Below are 19,400 nucleotides of genomic sequence, written 5' to 3'. Positions count from 1 at the left end.
TCAGCATATACTGAGTTGGTGTCAGGATACTTAGTGTAGAAAAAGACCTCTTTATAGATCATTGCATCTCCATCCCTTGCCCCAACAGCCAAGAGTTACCATATTTTTCGCCCTATAGGATGCATTTTCCCCCTCCAAAAATGAAGGGAAAATGTGTATGCATCCTATGGGGCAAATGCAGGCTTTCGCTGAAGCCTGGAGAGCGAGAGGGGTCGGTGCGCACCGACCCCTCTCGCTTTCCAGGCTTCAGGAAGCTATCCGCAAGCCGTGGGAGGGCTGCGCAACTTCGCGCAGCTCTCCCACGGCTTTTGGAGAGCTGCCTGCACCCCGAAGCCTGGGGGCACACTGAGCTCAGCGACCCCCCAGGCTTCGCACAGCTCTCCCACGGCTTGTGGAGAGCTGCCTGTTCTGGGGGCTGGGATCGGGGGAAGTTCGGGCTTCCCCCGCCCCAGCCCCTCGCCTGGGGGGGAAAAATATTTTTTTTTCTTTATTTTCCCCCCAAAAACCTAGGTGCGCCCTGTGGGCCGGTGCGCCCTATGGGCCGAAAAATATGGTAACTGATAACTCACTGAGTAATCAGCACCCCAAGGCCTCTCCTATCCAAGTGTTTGTAATGAACATGACTAGCCAGAAGACTTGTTTCGGACTTTGTTGTGATTTAATAGATGCTTTATTTGCCACAGACATTCAAAATGAGTCAGAGGGACAGGTGTAATCAGATTACTTCCTTTACTCCTTCTGCAGCTGTAGCTGTCCTTCATGTTCAAATCCTCTTGCCTGGCTCACAGTTCTCCCTCATCCCCACAAAGGGTGCAGCTCACAAGCAAAGTCAAGCCCTGGGGGTGAGGTGGGGTGGGGGGAGCCAGCAAGGAGTTCCCGACCTAGTATTCCCAGTCGTCACTGGGGGGGGGGGGGAAATAACCTTTCTACCCAACCCAAATATCTATTTCTGCTTTCTTATGATCCTTCAGAATTAATGCAATTTTTTAAGAGAGGGGGTTGATATTCAAAATTCACACTGAGCCAACCTGCTCGGGTGTGGGTTCAGGGATCACGTATGATAGCCAACTTTTAATTTCAAAAATTTGGGTGGTAGGTCAGGAGGCAGGGCCACACAAGGAAATGGGCGCAAGTGCAATTCCCACAACTGTGGGTGCCACATCGCCAGGTTGCTCTGCCTTTCCTCACCTTGGGTAAATAAAGCCTGGTGGGGGAGGCACCAGCAAAGGAACAACACACATGAACCCCACAGTCTTTATTGCAGCCATGTCTGAAATGGTGTGCAAGGTCTGAAGTCAACTATCTTGTGCTCTAGTGCATATGTAGAGCGTACTAAAGGTGAAAATGATGGTTACTTCCATTCAAATAGTTATAGAAACTGAATAGATTTGTTAGAAAAAAGCTGATAGCCATCCCGAATTTTTGGCTTTCTATTCCAAAAAACCTCTGGCAACTGGCTCAGAGGTTAAAATGAAACTAAAAACAGCCGGGCCATTCCCCCCCCCCCCCCGGAGAGTTGGCAAGGTTTCTGAGGATTATGGCCTTCATGCCAACAATAGAGATAACAACTGTTTAGTGCATGAAGTGGGGGATAATATATGCTGGGTCTGAGGCTCTGCTCTAGCCCAGAACAAGTGGGCTGGTTCCTCAGAAGCTTATCGTTTTCAAATTTCAGATTCCCATACTCCCAGATAAGAAGTCTCAACGGAGTCACCATTGTGGTAGTCTTTGTGTGGAAAGGCTGAGGCTCTTTTGCTGGGAGTCACAGCCACTGAAAGCTTCAGCTGCATTAAGACTGACTACTGAGCTGTTCAAGAAACTATTAATAAAATCCCTAGGCTTTCCCCCACTGGTTTGCTCCCTCAGACAGACTTACAGGGTTTGCTTGGAGTGAGCATGGCTGGGCACAGATCATCTTTCAAAACTTCAGGTGCACTCAGGGCCTGAGAGAGGGGGAAAAGGAACGGGTTATTCCTACCCAAAGGAGGATAACCTCCCAGTAAAACAAAGGCAAAAGCAGAACGGAAGATCACCCTTAAGTCTGAACTAGTTCCCAGCCATTATGCATCCGTAATGCTCACTCACCTTCTTCCGGTTTTTAAATTCTGGGACACAAAACTGCTCATAGTATTTGAGTTCCTCGCTGGCTGCGCCAACTGTTGAGGCCTGCAAGTAGGTGAGGTACCGATCTGGGCACTTTTCAACACAGATCTGAAACAGTCACAAGAAGCACAGCAATTTAGTGTCTCAATTCAGACACAACTTATCTAGCAGGGTTCAAATTCCCAGCAGCAGTGACAAATTTCTACCTTACAGTGGTGCCTTGGTTCTCAAACTTAATTGGTTCCGGAAGTCTGTTCCAAAACCAAAGCATTCCAAAACCAAGGTGTGCTTTCCCATAGAAAGTAATGCAAAACAGGTGGTGCAGGGGCTCTGATACGGAGGTGGGGGCTCCTTTAAACTTCTCCCTTGAGGGGAGTGCAGCCGCGAACCCCTCAATGGAAAGTATGATGGAGCCTGCACCTCCCCAGCTGAGCAGCCCCGATCCAGCTCCTGTTTCCGTGCAAGCATCAACGCTGCCTAGTGGAGCAGCCCGATCCCACTCCTACTTGCATGCAAGCAGGAGCAGGCAGCGAGGGGTGGCGGCAACATCCCATGCCTGCTCGCTTGCCACCCCAGTCCAGCCTTCCCTCACTCAGTGCCGGGGCCACCGGGGCTGGAGGAGGAGGGGTGGTTGCTGTGGTGGTGGAGGGACCCAGCCATGGAGGGTGGCAGGTGCCTGCTTGCTTGCTGCCCAGCCTGCCTTCCCTCACTCGGAAAACGGAAGTGTGGAACTCAAAGTGGAAGTTATACTCAGAACAGAGCACATTCAGCTTCCGAAAAAAGTTCGAAAACCAGAACACTCATTTCCCTGCTATTGGGGAAAATTATTATTATTCCCTGCTATTAGCCCTGCTATTGGGGGAAATTATTTGTGTCTTCTCTTGAGAACCCTTATATGATGGATTCCTTAAGGGACAACTACAAACGATATAATTTATTCGAACCAGGACTGCAGTGCTAAATTAATGAATTGGTTAGATCAACTTTTAACTGACTAAAAAGGTATCTAAGCAGTTATAACTGGGGTGTTGTTGTTTTTTTATCTATAATTGCATAATAAATTGTGTACCATACATAAAATAACAGAATCGTCAATAGTCTCAAGTCTGGGTAAAAGGCAGGATATAAATAATAATATAACATTGTATCAAGACTGTAAACATTTTACATTTTCTGGAAATGAGTACTGAACAAATGAATTCCAATTTAACACAAAACTTCTTAGGTCAGCCAGCCTTTCTTGTCTTCTTGAAATGAGCTGATGCAAGAGTTTTACCATATACAGTGGTACCTCGGGTTACACACGCTTCAGGTTACATACGCTTCAGGTTACAGACTCCGCTAACCCAGAAATAGTGCTTCAGGTTAAGAACTTTGCTTCAGGATAAGAACAGAAATCGTGCTCTGGCGGCGCGGCAGCAGCAGGAGGCCCCATTAGCTAAAGTGGTCTTCAGGTTAAGAACAGTTTCAGGTTAAGTACGAACCTCCGGAACAAATTAAGTACCCGAGGTACCACTGTATGTGCTGCAGATCTTATTCAACCAATCTTTCAATTGTGGACCTTTGTGGATCTATTCTGGCCATAATAGTTACGTTTGACACCAGTTCTTCTATCCTTTTAGTTATCAAATGTTCAATGTAACCAAATGATAATATCCATGGTGTTAATTACTACGTGAGTAATTCAACTGATAGTTTCAAACACCTCTTTCCAAATCATTGACCACTTCCAGATGCCTACCACAGGTAAAAGGCATTTGCTCCCAGTCTAATATATTTCCAGCAACAGAGAAGATTACTAACACATGCTAATGCAAACATACAGTGGTGCTTGGCATCTGTAAATAAAGTTTCTCACTGCCTCCTCACTCATTATCCAGAAACTAACATTTAAATTATACACCAGGTGGTATTTACTGCCAACAAAGCTACATCGCACGTCCTCACCACACTCTAAACGTGTCAAGAAAACTGTGACAGAGTGAGGTCTTATTTCCATATGCAGATTTGCCGTAAAATATGAAGAATTGCTGGGTACAAAGATCAGATCACATAAATAAAACTGCAGGATATTCTATCGATCCAGAACCCATAACAGCATTGCTAAACCACCTCGGTAAAGACAACATCCCCCCAGTATAAATAATTTTGATTATATTATATTGCCACATTTTAAAGTAACCTTATACTGGGAAAAACCAAAACAACCTAAAAAAAGGAGAATCATTACAGTGTGGTAGACCTCACTCAATTGAAAACCATGTCAAACCCTGAATATTCTGACCATTTCATAAATACTGTAAATGCCTCCCATTCCTAACAGGCATGTTTGAAGACTTTTTATAAACAGCGTCTTGAAACATAACGGCACGCTTCTGTAACAATGTATTATTCACCAAACAAGCCTTCACTATCTCTCTTTTAATACAGGACTTTTAAAGCTGTTTTCCACATTCAAATTAAAGTCTGGAACACCTAGCCCAGGGTGTATCTGACTTGATACTCTAATAGCAAGGGAGAACTAAAGAAGATTATGGCAATGGTAAAATCAAGAGACTAATAGATTACTGCAACACATACATGGGGCTGCCCCTGAAACTTCATCTGGTGCAGAATTCAGTGGCCGGGTAGCTCACCGGGGCAAAACAGTTCAAGCATATTAAACTGATCCTGGCCCGACTCCACTGGCTGTCAATCAGTTTCTGGGCCCAATTCAAAGTGCTGGTTTTGATCTATAGAGCCTTAAATGGCTCAAGGGCCTGCAATACCTAAAGGACTGCCTTTCTCCATATGAACCTACCTGGACCCTGAGATAATCTTCTAAGGCCCTTCTTCGCGTGCCTCCTCCGCAAAAGTCCAGGGGGGCAGCAACATGAGAACGGGCCTTTTCTGCAGTGGCTCCGCACTTTTGGAACGCTCTCCCCAGAAAGGCTCACCTAGCACCTTCATTACATCTCTTTAGGCGCAAGGCTAAAATATTTCTCTATAACCAGACCTTTCGCTAATGAATAATTCTGTGACCTTTTAAATGTGTTTGGGGGAGGCTGGGTCATTGGTTTGTTTCTGTTTTTGTCTTATTAGGTATTTTGAGTTCTAATTTTGCATTTTAATCTTGTGAACCACTCTGTGATCTTTGGATGAAGGGTGATATACAGATATAACAACAACAACAACAACAACAACAACAACAACAACAACTACTACTGTTATTCTGACCTACACACACACACACTCATACATCCCTGCATCACATTAAACTGAGGCAGTGTCAACATGAAGAGCACAACCTCTGTGACAGGTCACAGATTTACATCCTTTTAATTTTACTGATTCCATGTCCACTTGTGGTGGGGTTCTAGTGAGAAGCTGACATCTCTGAGGGAGGCAGCAAACAGCTTCAGGGACTTCAAAGAAAAGGCAAACATCACCCATTCAACCAGGATAGATTGTTCAAAACTGCTTTCTTTCTTTCTCTGGGCAGCTGCTCTTTGAAGTCCCTGCCCTCCCTTCCCATTTCCCCAATGTGACCAAGAGAGGATATAAGGCATCCTTGCTCTGACTCTCTTCCCATGCACTCTATTGGGTACCATTACACAACAGCGTGTCTATATCCAGGTATCATTGAGCAAAAGCAATCCACCTTCCTTGTTGTCCATGAAGTTTTGTCCTATGCAGACAAGCGCAAAGCTCTTGCAATTCTGACCTCTCTGGGACAAAGGTATTGACAAGGAGAGAAACCTTACCTGTGTGGTGGGACACTGAAACTCCAACAGCACCAAAGGGCTGGCACATTTCACGATGTTGAAGTAGAACAAGAAAGGTTTATTCCTGGAAACAGAGAAAGGACCATAAGAACATCCAAGCCAGCATATGTTTCTATCAGGAGATGGGTCCCAAAAGTTCAGCAAATCTTAAAGCGTTAAAATTGAGATGTGGAAAATATGGAAACGACGAGGAGAGGCAGGATTGAGATTTGGAGATATGCTTCACAAGGTCCAGACTATGGGAAGCCCCGAAAAATTAATAATTATAATTTGGATGATAATTTGGTCTTTTTTATTTTAGTTTTTTATTTTAATTGGATTATGATTTGATATCTTAATTGGATGTTTTCTATTGAAAAACTAATTAAAAGGATTTAACCCAAAGTTCAGCAAGTCTGACATACTGTGGAGATCTAGAAGATGAAGGAGATCGCTCATGCCAGCAGACTCTCCTGAACCACTTCTGATCAGGTTAGAATTCTCTACGCAGACCAGCCAGCACTGCGTGGGGATCACAGACAAAGCAATGTGCCAAGGGTTACCAGCCTTAGCCATCGCCAGTTCTTAAAATGAAAGTTGCCACAGCTCAGGCCTATCTGGAAGTGACATCACCTAACCCATGCTGCCTGAAGACTCAGTGTGGTTGCCTAGCGGGAGGAGAATGCAGTCTGCAAATGCTGAAATACACCCTTGTCTTATGTAATTGCCCCTGAAATTTCATACCTAACTGTGGGGGAGGAGCCACTTCTCCTTATTCTATCCTCTCACGCTGCTCTGGCTTCCTCTCCCTCACTAAATTCAATGCCACCTCATCAGAGAGGGTGACAAGGAGAGTCAGAGGAAAGGCCCACCAGATTTCCTGTACAGCAGGGGTGAGGAACACCTTTGGGCCAGAAGGCTGGAATCAAACATGGCCGATCCTCCATGGGTTACTTTGATGGGCAAGTGGGGTTGCCCACCTGCTAATCACCTCAGGAGTGTTATATGACACCTGGTGTTTCAAGCCATGACTGCAAAGGAAGAATCAGGAGCTTGCTCTTGAAAGGGCCCATATCTGATGTCAGATGTGGCTCACCCAAAACACTCTTGTGAACCAAAGCAAGAGAACGGTTGGGCCTAATTAGGCCCGTGGGTCAGAATGATCCCACCACTGCTGTAGAGGCATAGATTTTCATTCCTGGTTTCACTTGGCCTAGAATACAGTGGTACCTCGGGTTAAGTACTTAATTCGTTCTGGAAACTGTTCTTAACCTGAAGCACCACTTTAGCTAATGGGGCCTCCTGCTGCCGCTGCGCCGCCGCCACACAATTTCTGTTCTCATCCTGAAGCAAAGTTCTTAACCTGAGGTACTATTTCTGGGTTAGCGGAGTCTGTAATCTGAAGCGTATGTAACCCGAGGTACCACTGTACCACTATTTGGGGTTTCCTGACATTCATCTGGCATGTGACACAACTGGCCCCAACTGACTGTGGCAACTCAGGAGAACATTCCAAGGGGGACTTTAGATGCCTCAGAAAATTCCAGAATTCCACATTAAGGGGGAAAACGAGTTGCCTCATGAATAAGACAAACAGGCCTTGCAAGAAACGAAGCTTTCCCTTTTCTACCAGAAGAGATGACATGGAAAGGCAATCTGGAAAGGGAAGATGCATGTGCAAAATTCTCTCGTAATACAAAGTGCCTCATTGGCTATAACTCGTGCAGATAACAAAGGATTTTTCTAAGACACCTACTCGTTGGGGGTTCCAGCCTGGCCACAGAACTGCCCACGGCTATCTGTGGGGTAGATCACCTTCCGGGGGTCTCCTTGTGTCCATGCTGAAAAGACAGAAATCCAGAGTTTGACAACGTGCTCCCCTCCACATTGTGCAACATCACCCAGTTTCCCCAGCAACTGCTTTGAACTATGATTATCTCTCTATTATTCACATGTACATTTCATCCTTCAACTTATGAGCTATGTTAACCTACGAAAGAAGATATTTTGCTCAAGGCTGTGCAGTGACTTGGTATTTTAATCCAAGTCCAAGTCTCTACCCACTGTGTTACACTGCCTCTCTGTCAAGAGTCTCCCAAATCTGCATGCAGCCACTCACAATGTTAAAGGGGTTCCACATATCACCCCATGCGACTCTGCCCTGGGTAAGAAATGGCAACGTATGGCCAACTAAGACACCACTCAGCACAGGCACCATCACCACATTATTCTACATGAGCAACCCCTCCAAAAAGAGACAGAGGGAGGAGGCAATAAGATACTATCAGGGCAATTTCATGGCCTACCATGCTTTCACATTCAGTCCCACAGCTCATGTGGATTCCTAAGAGCCATGGTTTACTGTTGTCAAGGATGTTGGACTAGATCAGCAGTTCTCAACTTAGGGGTCCCCAGATGTTGTTGGACTACAACTCCCATCATCCCTGAGCTCTGGCCTTGCTAGCTAGGGATGATGGTAGTTGTAGTCCAACAATATCTGGGGACCCACAGGTTGAGAACCGCTGGATTAGATGATCCTCATGTTCCCTCCAGCTCTACAATTCTATGATTCATGGCTATGAAGATGTGCATTCCACACACTTAAAAAAGAGTTTGCTGAAACCCCTTGTTTTCATAACGGTGCACCTTCTTGCCACATGTCCTCTTTCTCCAGAACGCTTTTACTTTTTCATGGTATGTAAAATGAGAGTCATGACAGTAATCCATAGTTAAACGAAGAAGTTTGAAAATGTGTCCTCTTTTTTTGCTCTTCAAAATATGGCAACCCTACATCTACTTGCCCAGTCACCAGCAACACTCAGCTGTTGCCTAGAGCCAGAGAAAGGGAGATGGAGAGTTCTACAACACATACCCACAACTCCCACAGCGATGTAGCCCACAATGGCAACCAAAAGCAAGATGCAGCAGATGATATCAGTGCAACCCCTGAAGGAGAAAGCAAAAGGATTGAGATCAGTACAACCGGCATGCTCTGCTTGTGTTCTGTTCCCCGCAGTCTGGTGGCTTTGATGCCTTGATCCCCTCTCCCCACAGCAGATTCACAACTTTAGTATTTTATTTCTATTTTTATAAGCCCTGAATTGAACCAATCTCGCCAATAGCGGCGAAGGCGGTTAAGAGGAAAAATACTCAGGGACCCTGGCCAACATATAAAGTACTTCTTAAAGGAGAATAATAACCAATTGAAATGAAAAAGTTTCGGGGAAATAAGAGAGTGTATTGTTGATTGGTTTCAATATCACCAATTATTTGAGACATTCAAAATTGGTAAACAAAAGGGTTTTTCCACTGAGACTTCCAGATTTGAATCGGATTTGGTGAATTCCAGAATTAAAACACTTTCTAAAGTATACCGACTCCTCCTTGACTGGGAAGGCAACGAGGAGGAGGTTACAGCGGCTATGATTAAGTGGTCACAAGATTTTGGGTACTCAATAACAATGAAGCAGTGGGAAAACCTGTGGTAAATAAATTGGAATTTTACAGCCTGTTACTCTCTGAGAGAGAATTTTTTTAAAGTGCAGCATTGGTGGTATTTAACCCCCTGGAAATTGTCCATGATGTTCAAAAATGTCCCTAATAATTGCTGGAGGTGTAAAGAAAAGCCAGGTACTTTATTCTATATGTGGTGGCAGTGTAAAGAAATCAAGGTGCTTGGGGAGGATATCCACATAGAATTGGAAAAAATGTTTAAAATATATTTTAATAGGAAACCGGAAGCTTTCCTTTTGGGAATCACAGACTCAGATATTCCTAAAAAGGCTAAAGAGATCTTCTTATATGCTACGGTCGCAGCAAGAGTTCTCATTGCGGCAAACTGTAAAAGAGATAAAGTCCCATCAAGATAAGAATGGATTCAAAAATTGGCTGAATATGCGGAATTAGATAGCATGTCAGAAAAGAAAAAAATAAACCAAAACAGTTATTTATCTCAAAATGGGAAGTTTTTAAAATATATTTGAAAAGCAATAATAGTACAGTACTTTAAGGTCATACGCAGCGTTCGAATAATTTCAGTAGCAGTGTTAAAAATGTGGAAAAACCAATGAATGGATCAAGGGGTATTGAAATTGAACAAAACTCGTTATGCAGTGGCAGTGAACAACTAATACAGAATCTGTAATTAAGGAATAGACGGGAAGTATGGTAGGTAGAAAAAGACCACTTTTATTTTATGTTTTGAAGGTTACTAGTTAATGTACTAATTCTCTTTTTTTCTTTGGTGGCGATGGAAATTTATTTTCTTTTTCTTTATGGTGGGTTAATGTGAACGGTAACAATAAAATTTAATAAAAGGATAGAACATGAGACTCTTAATCTCAGGGACATGGGATTGAGCTCCACACTTCAGTATTTTGCAACTTCAGTATTTTATTTCTATTTTTATAAGTCCTGAATCGAACCAAACAAAAGCACAGTATAAACCAGAACTGGCTCCAGGTTTGGGAGGCCTCTCAGACAATATGGGCCCTTCCTTATGTGAGTGGGGCCCATCTCCTCCTTGCCCCGGTCCCTGCTGCCCATTCACTTGCCCTCTTCCTCTGGGCCCAACCTATGCAAACAAGCCACCAAGAAGGAAAATGTAAGGCAAGAAAAGGAGGCGGCTTCCTGGCATCAACTCTGGTCCTTCTTTGCAGGTCTGGAGACTGGAAGTGAAAAATGTATTTATGTATTGTAAGATTTGGGGCATGAGCAAGTGCCCAGCGATAGTGACCCTCAACACTAACCCTGGTATATACTTTCAAATCGTAAAAAGACACAAGCAGCATTTGAATAGTTTTGGAAAGCACACCTGAAGCATGGGGGATGGGCAAAATGAAGTAACTCCATATCTGAAGTGGAAACAAGTAGTAGCTTTCAACTGCAGTACAAAGGCAGGAAGAGAAGCTCACCTTGTGGGGGAGAGAAAAGGGGAATGCTCCTGTTTTTAGCGATATCTGTATACGCTTTTTGCTGCTACTTTCTGCTACGGGTTCTTAAAACAGGGTGTGTGTGCGTGTGTAAAAACTCAGTCCTCCTAGTCCTTTAAGTCCAAAGAAACCAACACAGAAAAAGCAAACAAAGTAAATCCAGATAGGCGAACAAACAGCTTCACCGGGTTTAAGTCAGAGTCTATTTTTGAAGGATATCTTGCAATCCTTTAGTTTCCATCAGGGCAGTTCTGCCACAAGAGAGAAGGGCTACTATATTATGACAGAAAGCTGTGTTTCCGTTCTACCACTTGGGCATTTCTTTGGGTGAAAATGTGTGTTTGAAGCCTTTGCTCAAGTCACCTGTGACTCTCTCCTGGCAAGGCTGCTGGGCCTGGATTGTGCTTGTGTGGCTTGATCTGAGGTCGGAGGTCGGAGGGCAGATGGCCCTGCCTCTTGGGCAAAGAGACTAGACCTCTTGACCTTTGATCATTCTAGCACTTTGATTCCATAACTGATGAAAGGCTCCTTCATCATATTCCCAGGCAGAACAGAAATCTCTCATTTTTAAAACAACATCCATCAACATAAGGCAATAAAGCTGAATAGTGATTATAAACTGGGCAACTTAAGGTGGCATATCGCATGTAGGTCCATGAAAGTAAAGTTAAAAGGGAAATATTTGATTAATTTATAAATAATAAATAATAATAATAATAATAATAAATTTTATTTATATCCCGCCCTCCCCAGCCGAAGCCGGGCTCAGGGCGGCTAACAATAATCAAATAATCAAACAATCAAATAATCACACATTCTAAAAATATTTCATTATAAAAATTAATTAAAATCAAATTAATGGCAACCGATTAAGCAAAATTCTGTGCAGGTTGCCAGAGGAGGGAGTCAGGCTGCGCCCTGACCAAAGGCCTGGTGGAACAACTCTGTCTTGCAGGCCCTGCGGAAAGATGTCAGGTCCCGCAGGGCCCTTGTCTCTTGTGACAGAGCGTTCCACCAGATTGGAGCCACAGCCAAGAAGGCCCTGGCTCTAGTTGAGGCCAGCCTAACCTCTCTGAGGCCTGGGACCTTGAGGATGTTATTATTTGCAGACCGTAGGTTTCTCTGTGCGGCATACCAGGAGAGGCGGTCCCGTAGGTACGAAGGTCCTAGGCCGTATAGGGCTTTAAAGGTTAAAACCAGCACCTTAAACCTGATCCTGTACTCCACCGGGAGCCAGTGCAGCTGGTATAGTACCGGATGAATGTGATCTCGCAGCGAAGGCCCCATAAGGAGTCTCGCCGCGGCATTCTGCACCCGCTGGAGTTTCTGGGTCAGTCTCAAGGGCAGCCCCACGTAGAGTGAGTTACAATAATCCAGTCTGGAGGTGACCGTTGCATGGATCACAGTGGCTAGGTCAGGGCGAGAGAGATAAGGGGCCAACTGCTTAGCTTGGCGGAGATGAAAAAATGCCGCCTTTGTTATAGCTGTAATCTGCGCCTCCATAGAGAGGGAAGTATCGAAGATTACACCCAAACTCTTAACGGACGGTGCTGGCACTAATTGCACCCCCGCAAGAGATGGGAGTTGCCCCCTCAATCCCATAACGTCCCGCCCCAGCCAGAGGACCTCTGTCTTCGAAGGATTTAACTTCAACCGGCTCCCACGTAACCATCCAGCCACAGCTTCCAGACATCTCGCCAGTGTGGGTCAGGATGGCCATCCATCAACAGATAGAGTTGGGTGTCGTCAGCATACTGATGGCAGCCCAGCCCAAACCATTTGACATTTCGGCAAAACATTAATTCGACGGGCGTTTTACTCAAGACAGACCTGACTCCCATGAAGAACATCCTGACTCCCATGAAGCAAGGTCCAAGAAAGTACACAGGTAGAATGGCCTCCCTTTGCCACCTCCACACACCAAGACACAAAAGCTTGCCAGATCCCATGCAGCAGCTATGCACAGAATCATTTCATTTTGGTATTCCGAGTCTTAGGGTTTCAGGATTTGCATATACAGCAGCATGCCCCTCTTACTTTCCAAAATGCGGGTGGGGGTGGCGGCAATTCAGAACAAGAGACAGCTTCCCCGGGCAGTGTTCCCTTCCGCACACACTTTGCAAAACACCATCACACACTTTTACCAACAGGTTGCTCTTACCTGTCATATATGGGGCCCTTGAAAGTTGGGTCATATTTTTGGGGTGTCCCTAGGAGGGGAAAAAGAGAAAGAAAATATGCACTAAGTTAAGCAGTTACAGAAGGCAGGAACAGGATAATTGGGAAATATATTGATTTTAAGTACATCCATATTTTGGAAACAAAACAAATTCCTTCCAGTAGCACCTTAAAGACCAACTAAGTCAGTTCTTGGTATGAGCTTTCGTGTGCATGCACACTTCTTCAGATACACACTGTATCTGAAGAAGTGTGCATGCACACGAAAGCTCATACCAAGAACTGACTTAGTTGGTCTTTAAGGTGCTACTGGAAGGAATTTGTTTTGTTTTGACTATGGCAGACCAACACGGCTACCTATCTGTATCCATATTTTGGGACGTTCTCAGGTAGAGGCCCCACTAAAATGAACAGGACCCTGCCTTCTAAGCAGCGTGTGCGAGGGAGAGGGGTATTACATCATTGTTTCAGGAACGTGGACAGCACTGAGGTTTTGCAAATGTGATAACCATCTTTTTGGTGAGCTGGACCACCACTTCCTCTCCTGGCGCCTCAGCCTTTTAACAGCTGTGCAAATTTAAAGGAACAAAAGACCTGGATAAAAGAAGTCAAGTCTTCTGCATTATTCTAGGACAGATACCAGACAGCAAGGAACGTAGGGCTTCTGAACCTGGAATATTTCTGTAATAAGACATGGAAATTGTGGCAGGTGGAGATCATAGTATCTTAGTACATCAGAGGTGAAACAAGATGCTGCCAACATTCCTCCTTCTGCAGAATAAAAATTTGTACACAGTCCACCAACCACCAATTTCCACAGACCCACTGATGGGCTAAACGTCTGCCATCTACTGTCCCATGCCTCCAGGAACAACTTAGCCCCAGTCTCTCATCTGCGAAGTTTGCTCATCCACCACCTTCAGAACTCACACTTTGTCCAAAAACACTGTTGTATATTTCTCCCCGTGATTTCATTGTTTTATCTTTTTGTAAACCGCTCTGAGGTTTTCCCCAATCAGGTGGCGTAATACATTTTATGAAATAAATCAATAACAAACAAATAAGAGCCTTTCCATACAAACCCCAGCCCATGTCCATGCAATTAGATTTGTCAGTCTAAGCCATAGGTAGGCAAACTAAGGCCCGGGGGCCAGATCCGGCCCAATCGCCTTCTCAATCCGGCCCGCGGACGGTCCGGGAATCAGCATGTTTTTACATGAGTAGAATGTGTCCTTATATTTGAAATGCATCTCTGGGTTATTTGTGGGGCATAGGAATTCGTTCATTCCCCCCCCCCAAAAAATAGTCCGGCCCCCCATAAGGTCTGAGGGGGAGTGGACCGGCCCCCTGCTGACAAAGTTTGCTGACGCCTGGTCTGAGCTCTCTCATTTCTCTCCCCTCCGTTGCCTTGGGACCCTCAGCAGTTGTTATAGTCCAGTCCCAAGCAGCCTGAAAGTCTAAGGCATACACCCTGCATCCCGTGCCCAGCTAGTCTATTGCATTGAGTCACCCTATAAGCTCCTCTCCCTCCCTCTTGGTTAACCGACAGAGAGGGTAAAAAGAGGGAGAGGAATCATCCCAGCCAAAAGCAAAGCAGTAGCTATGGGGATGCCCTGTCACTGCGCACAAGAAGCAGGAAGGGAAATGGGGGACCCTCCTGCTACACAGAAGGAGCAAAATTCTTTGCAAATTTGAATGGAGAAGAGTAAGCCACTCAGGATACGCTCCTACATGGATAGACAAAGGAGTAGGTGAAGCAGGGAGTCTGTGTTTCAAAGCTAAGCAAGTGAATAATCCCAGGCATAGCTGCAGAACAGGTTCTCTGCTGGTGGTTCCAGGCTGTTACTGGAAATTTTCAGGAGAGAAACACACACAAAAATCTCTCAGCGAGGGATTCTCATCAGAACTACATCTTAATCAGTGTTTACCCAGGAATTGGTCTTCAACGGCTATCCTCCAGAACACATTTTTATGCACTTATTTAAATGTATAACCTGCCCTATTGTATGGGTTTGGGGGCAAGTGATAAATGTAGTAATGGTAAGGAAGAGAAGGCCTCTCCACATGTGCAGAGTTCCTCTTCCACACTGGAAAGCCAAAACCACGAGCCTTCACACATCATGGGTTAATGGCAAGCCCATCTTCTAGGTATGCCTTCTGGTGCGGACTGGAGAACCTCTCAATTTAGAAACTGGAGTGATCCCCACCTCCTTCACCCCGACTGAACTTTCCCAGCCCAGCAAACAGTCACTCCTTTCATTTGCAGGCTGCAATGCCTCCCATTCACCAAATAAGATTTCTCTGGTTAGACACCAGCCAGTGAAGCAAAATACTTTTCTCTATACCAGCATAGACTCTGCAGCCAAAAAGCCCTGGAATCGTTGCAAACCTCAGATATTATTATCTGCTCTAAAGTGCATCTGCACGACAGGCCTGAGGTTCCAGGAAAAACAGACAGGCTGGTGGTAAAGGCAACATCTTTTTTTTACTTTGCCCCACCTCCCAGTTGCACTTTCAGTAGGTACAGGCCTCCTCTGTCATCACTACTACTGCCTCCCCTTTGCAAAGGCCCTGCTGCAAATAGAGATGGGAGTCTTGCCAGCCTAACTTTACACCCTCTAAAATGGCATCATGTCCCCCATCCACCCTGACTCAAAAGGGGGAAATTCTGAGTAAGCTGAAGTTCATTGTTCAAGATTCTTAAATCAGGTATTACTTTAGAATGCAAATAAAATGCAGTATGGTTTTTCACAACACACATCCTTACGATTCTTTTCAAGTGTGTGTGGGGGGGGGGGGTTTGGATATTCCTCAGATTTCAATTAAAAGCAACCCCTATAGACAATTGATATCATTTCTTAAAGCAACCTTAACTTGCCACTTTAGCTGGGCAACTGTGAACGCTGCCATTTGCTTAGAATAGGTTCCTTGTATGTAATATTGGGCAAAATACAATACTAGCACCCCAGGAGAATGACTGGGGACTCCAGGGCTAGAGGTAAGGTCAGATATTCAACTGTTCTATTGATTTCTTTCAACAACTCTCTTGTTTCATTCTGCCAAAGTATTCACTGCCAATGCAGTTCCAGCAAATGTACCCTCTCCAAGCTGGAGGAAATTCTTGGTTTGGTTCCCGTTATATGTGGCTTTACATATATACCTCCTCCTGTCCTGGGTGGAAAACTCCATTTCCACAGGTCTCCAAGAAAACACAGGTTTCAGGGAGAGGCAGAAAGGGACACACAGTTTTCCACTTCAGCTTTTCATTTCAAAATGGCCGTTCTATTTCAGGGGAGTTTTGGGGACTTTGCAGAAAGGAAGTTGGGCACATCCCTGAGAACTACAGCAACTAGCCATTCCTTCCACCCTGATTCAACATTTCATACAAATACAAGTGTGGCACAAAATTAGCCTGTGGCTGATCTTAGCATGAGCCACGAAGGAATTATGGACTGGCAGCACTCTCAGCCAGTGAAGGGAAGACTGGAAGATATCCAATTCTCCCCGTTAGGAAAAGCAGGGTGGGGACTGATGAGCGATCTACTCATTTAACTTCTGGTGGGATAATTGCCAAGGGTAATCAAATAGACTTGAGTTCCAAAGTATGTCCAGAAGAAAAAGCCACTTCCACTTCAGCATCTTTGCCCCCACATAGTAGCCATAATGTGGTAAAAGAAGTCCTGGAAGACTTGGTTGAAGTCTCCCCAGGTAGCCAATACTTATTTTATTATTTTATTTATTTAACAAAATTATTTACCACCTACTCACAAGCAGAAAAACAGCTGACAAAAATTAAGGCAAAGTTAATTATTTTTTCTTTTAAGAATTCAAAATATAATTAAAATCAATAGCTAAAATGAATTATATTCTCTTGAAACAATGTAATCTGGATGAGCAAATGAATTATGTCAATTCAGCACAAGTGCTAGTATGGAAGCAATCCCGCGGAAAATAACTTTATACAGTACTAAGGTTTTGGTGATAAGATAAGGCTAAGATAAAGCACAACATCCTCGGCTATGTTGTGGAGAAGAGAGTACAAAATATTCTATTAGACATTTGGGGTGGGCAGGAGGTTATTCTGATGGACATCTAACAACATCAGCCAGGCTTAAAGACTGTGCTTTATTCTGGAGGGCAGATGCTCAAGAAAATGGTGCAGTGTTGGGGAGGAAACACCCTTCAATATTTCTGATGCAGAACACTTTGTTTTCAGATGAGGCATGCATTTGCCACAGAGGTATCAGAAGAGAGATTTCTCCTGTGTGAGAGAAAAGGCAGAATCTGCCTCTTTCAAGATACGCATAAGTCACCGGCCAATTTTATAAGCACGGACATATATTTAAACCTGCTGCTCAGTTCATCTGGGGCACTTTTTAAAGTTGTTTTAAATGTTCCAATTAATTAATCCGGCCAATGAATTGATTGCTGCAGTCCCAATTACCTCCTTGGGAGAAAAGGTGTTATATATAAAAGTAAACAACAAACAAACAAACAACAATGACAGCACCACTGTCACTGTTTCTCAAAGTTTCTCCATGGGCAGTTCCCAGAGAACATGTGAAGGGGGAGACTTTATTGCTACTATCAGGATACTTTGTTCCAGGAGCCTGTGAAAAAATGGTTGCCGTTTAAGTGCTGAATTCCCTCCCCACTCCAGTATTATTATTACATTATTATTATTATTAGCCAGGAGTACACCAGCCAGAGGAGGGAGTTGGGATAAGAAAAGGGGCTGGTGACTGTGTGGGTTTGTGTATATATACATATTGTGTCTCGCCAGAATGGTGCATGCTCTAGTTATCTCCCGCTTGGACTACTGCAATGCGCTCTACGTGGGGCTACCTTTGAAGGTGACCCGGAAACTGCAATTAATCCAGAATGCGGCAGCTAGACTGGTGACTGGGAGTGGCCGCCGGGACCACATAACACCGGTTCTGAGAGATCTGCATTGGCTCCCAGTACGTTTCCGAGCACAATTCAAAGTGTTGGTGCTGACCTTTAAAGCCCTAAACGGCCTCGGTCCTGTATACCTCTGAAGGAGCGTCTCCACCCCCATCGTTGAGGGCCTTTTGGTGGTTCCCTCATTGCGAGAAGTGAGGTTACAGGGAACCAGACAGAGGGCCTTCTCGGTAGTGGCACCTGCCCTGTGGAACGCCCTCCCTTCAGATATGAAAGGAAATAATTAGCTATCTTCTCTTTAAAAGACATCTGAAGGCAGCCCTGTTTAGGGAAGTTTTTAATATTTAATGTTGTATTGTTTTTAACACTTGATTGGAAGCCGCCCAGAGTGGCTGGGGAAACTCAGCCAAATGGGCAGGGTATAAATAATAAATTTATTATTATTATTATTATTATTATTATTATTATTATTATTATATAAAATAAAAAAATCCTTCCAGTAGTACCTTAGAGACCAACTAAGTTTGTTATTGGTATGAGCTTTTGTGTGCATGCACACTTCTTAAGATACCAAAGCATAACAAATTTAGTTGGTCTCTAAGGTGCTACTGGAAGGAATTTTTTTTGTTTGTTTGTTTCGACTAAGGCAGACCAACACGGCTACCTAACTCGGTGTGTAATTAATCCATACATCCATATGTATACATACAGTACACGGCCAACAGTTTGTAGTTCCTTAGCCTTGAAGGGGCATCCTGGTTCCCTTCCCCATAGCTAACCCCTGGCTGCCCCTTCTGCTGCGAGTGCGCAAAGAGAGAGAACAGCGGCGCGTAGTTTTGGAAGCATTCTTTCCGGAACTCGCAAGTTTCTCTGCTTAGACCGGGCGCGCGTTTTGGGCAAGGGAGGCGGCGGCTCGCCTACATTCCTCCCCGGCTACTGCGCTCCCCCAGACTCCCAGAAGGCGCCTGCGTTCCAGAGCAGCTTCGCAGCCCCGCTGGGGATAGCAATCCGGTTTAAGGTTACGCGGAACTGAGCGCCCGGTGGTGCGTCCCGCCGTAAGAGGCGCGCGCCCACGGCCGGGAGGACTAGTGGATCAGCGGGAATAGTATTTTTAGTAAGCCCGTTTCCTAACCTCCACTCCAGAGGCGCAGAAAGAAACTGCACCAGCAAGGCCTTAAAATTGCCCGGAGGCGCACTGGGGGCGTCCCCAGCCCGGGAGGAGAGGCAGGGGCTCTTCCCTTCTTCGCGCCCTCCCCACACCCACTGGAATTATTATTATTTATTCGGTAGCTGAACTAGTTCCCCCTCCCCCTGCCCCATTGACTGAACCGACGCGTTTGGCGCCAGCTGCCTCTTTCTGCCCAGAATTTGGACTTGCTGGGTGGCCGGCCTTAGACGGGAGGGACGGCGGTGCGCGCTCCAACCCGGGTTGCACAAACAGCATCTGGCGCAGCTCGCGCTTTGGGGCACCTCGGGAAGACGCCGCCAAGGCCGAGCTGCCTTGCGCCCCAAGGCCCAGCCCCGCCTCGAGGGTTTGCAGCTT

At 45.1% G+C, this 19,400-nt stretch overlaps 1 protein-coding gene across 3 annotated transcripts in view; it reads right to left on the bottom strand.

The window, feature by feature from the left end:
* Positions 1-19,400, bottom strand: part of SLC44A2 (solute carrier family 44 member 2 (CTL2 blood group)) — a 64,065-nt gene that overhangs the window by 26,899 nt on the left and 17,766 nt on the right. For all 3 annotated transcript variants that reach the window (XM_081845075.1, XM_081845077.1, XM_081845076.1), the window contains exons 2-7: positions 12,939-12,987; positions 8,719-8,792; positions 7,603-7,687; positions 5,847-5,931; positions 2,086-2,211; positions 1,877-1,943 (exon numbers count right to left, since the gene is read on the bottom strand). In XM_081845075.1, the coding sequence (XP_081701201.1) occupies positions 1,877-1,943; positions 2,086-2,211; positions 5,847-5,931; positions 7,603-7,687; positions 8,719-8,792; positions 12,939-12,987 (486 nt within the window). The remainder of the gene's footprint in view (positions 1-1,876; positions 1,944-2,085; positions 2,212-5,846; positions 5,932-7,602; positions 7,688-8,718; positions 8,793-12,938; positions 12,988-19,400) is intronic.

Source organism: Podarcis erhardii (assembly GCF_964252035.2).
Source record: "Podarcis erhardii genome assembly, chromosome: 17".
Classification (NCBI taxonomy): domain Eukaryota; kingdom Metazoa; phylum Chordata; class Lepidosauria; order Squamata; family Lacertidae; genus Podarcis; species Podarcis erhardii.
The sequence above is the reverse complement of the archived record's forward strand: the minus strand, read 5'-3'. Positions and strand labels throughout refer to the sequence as shown.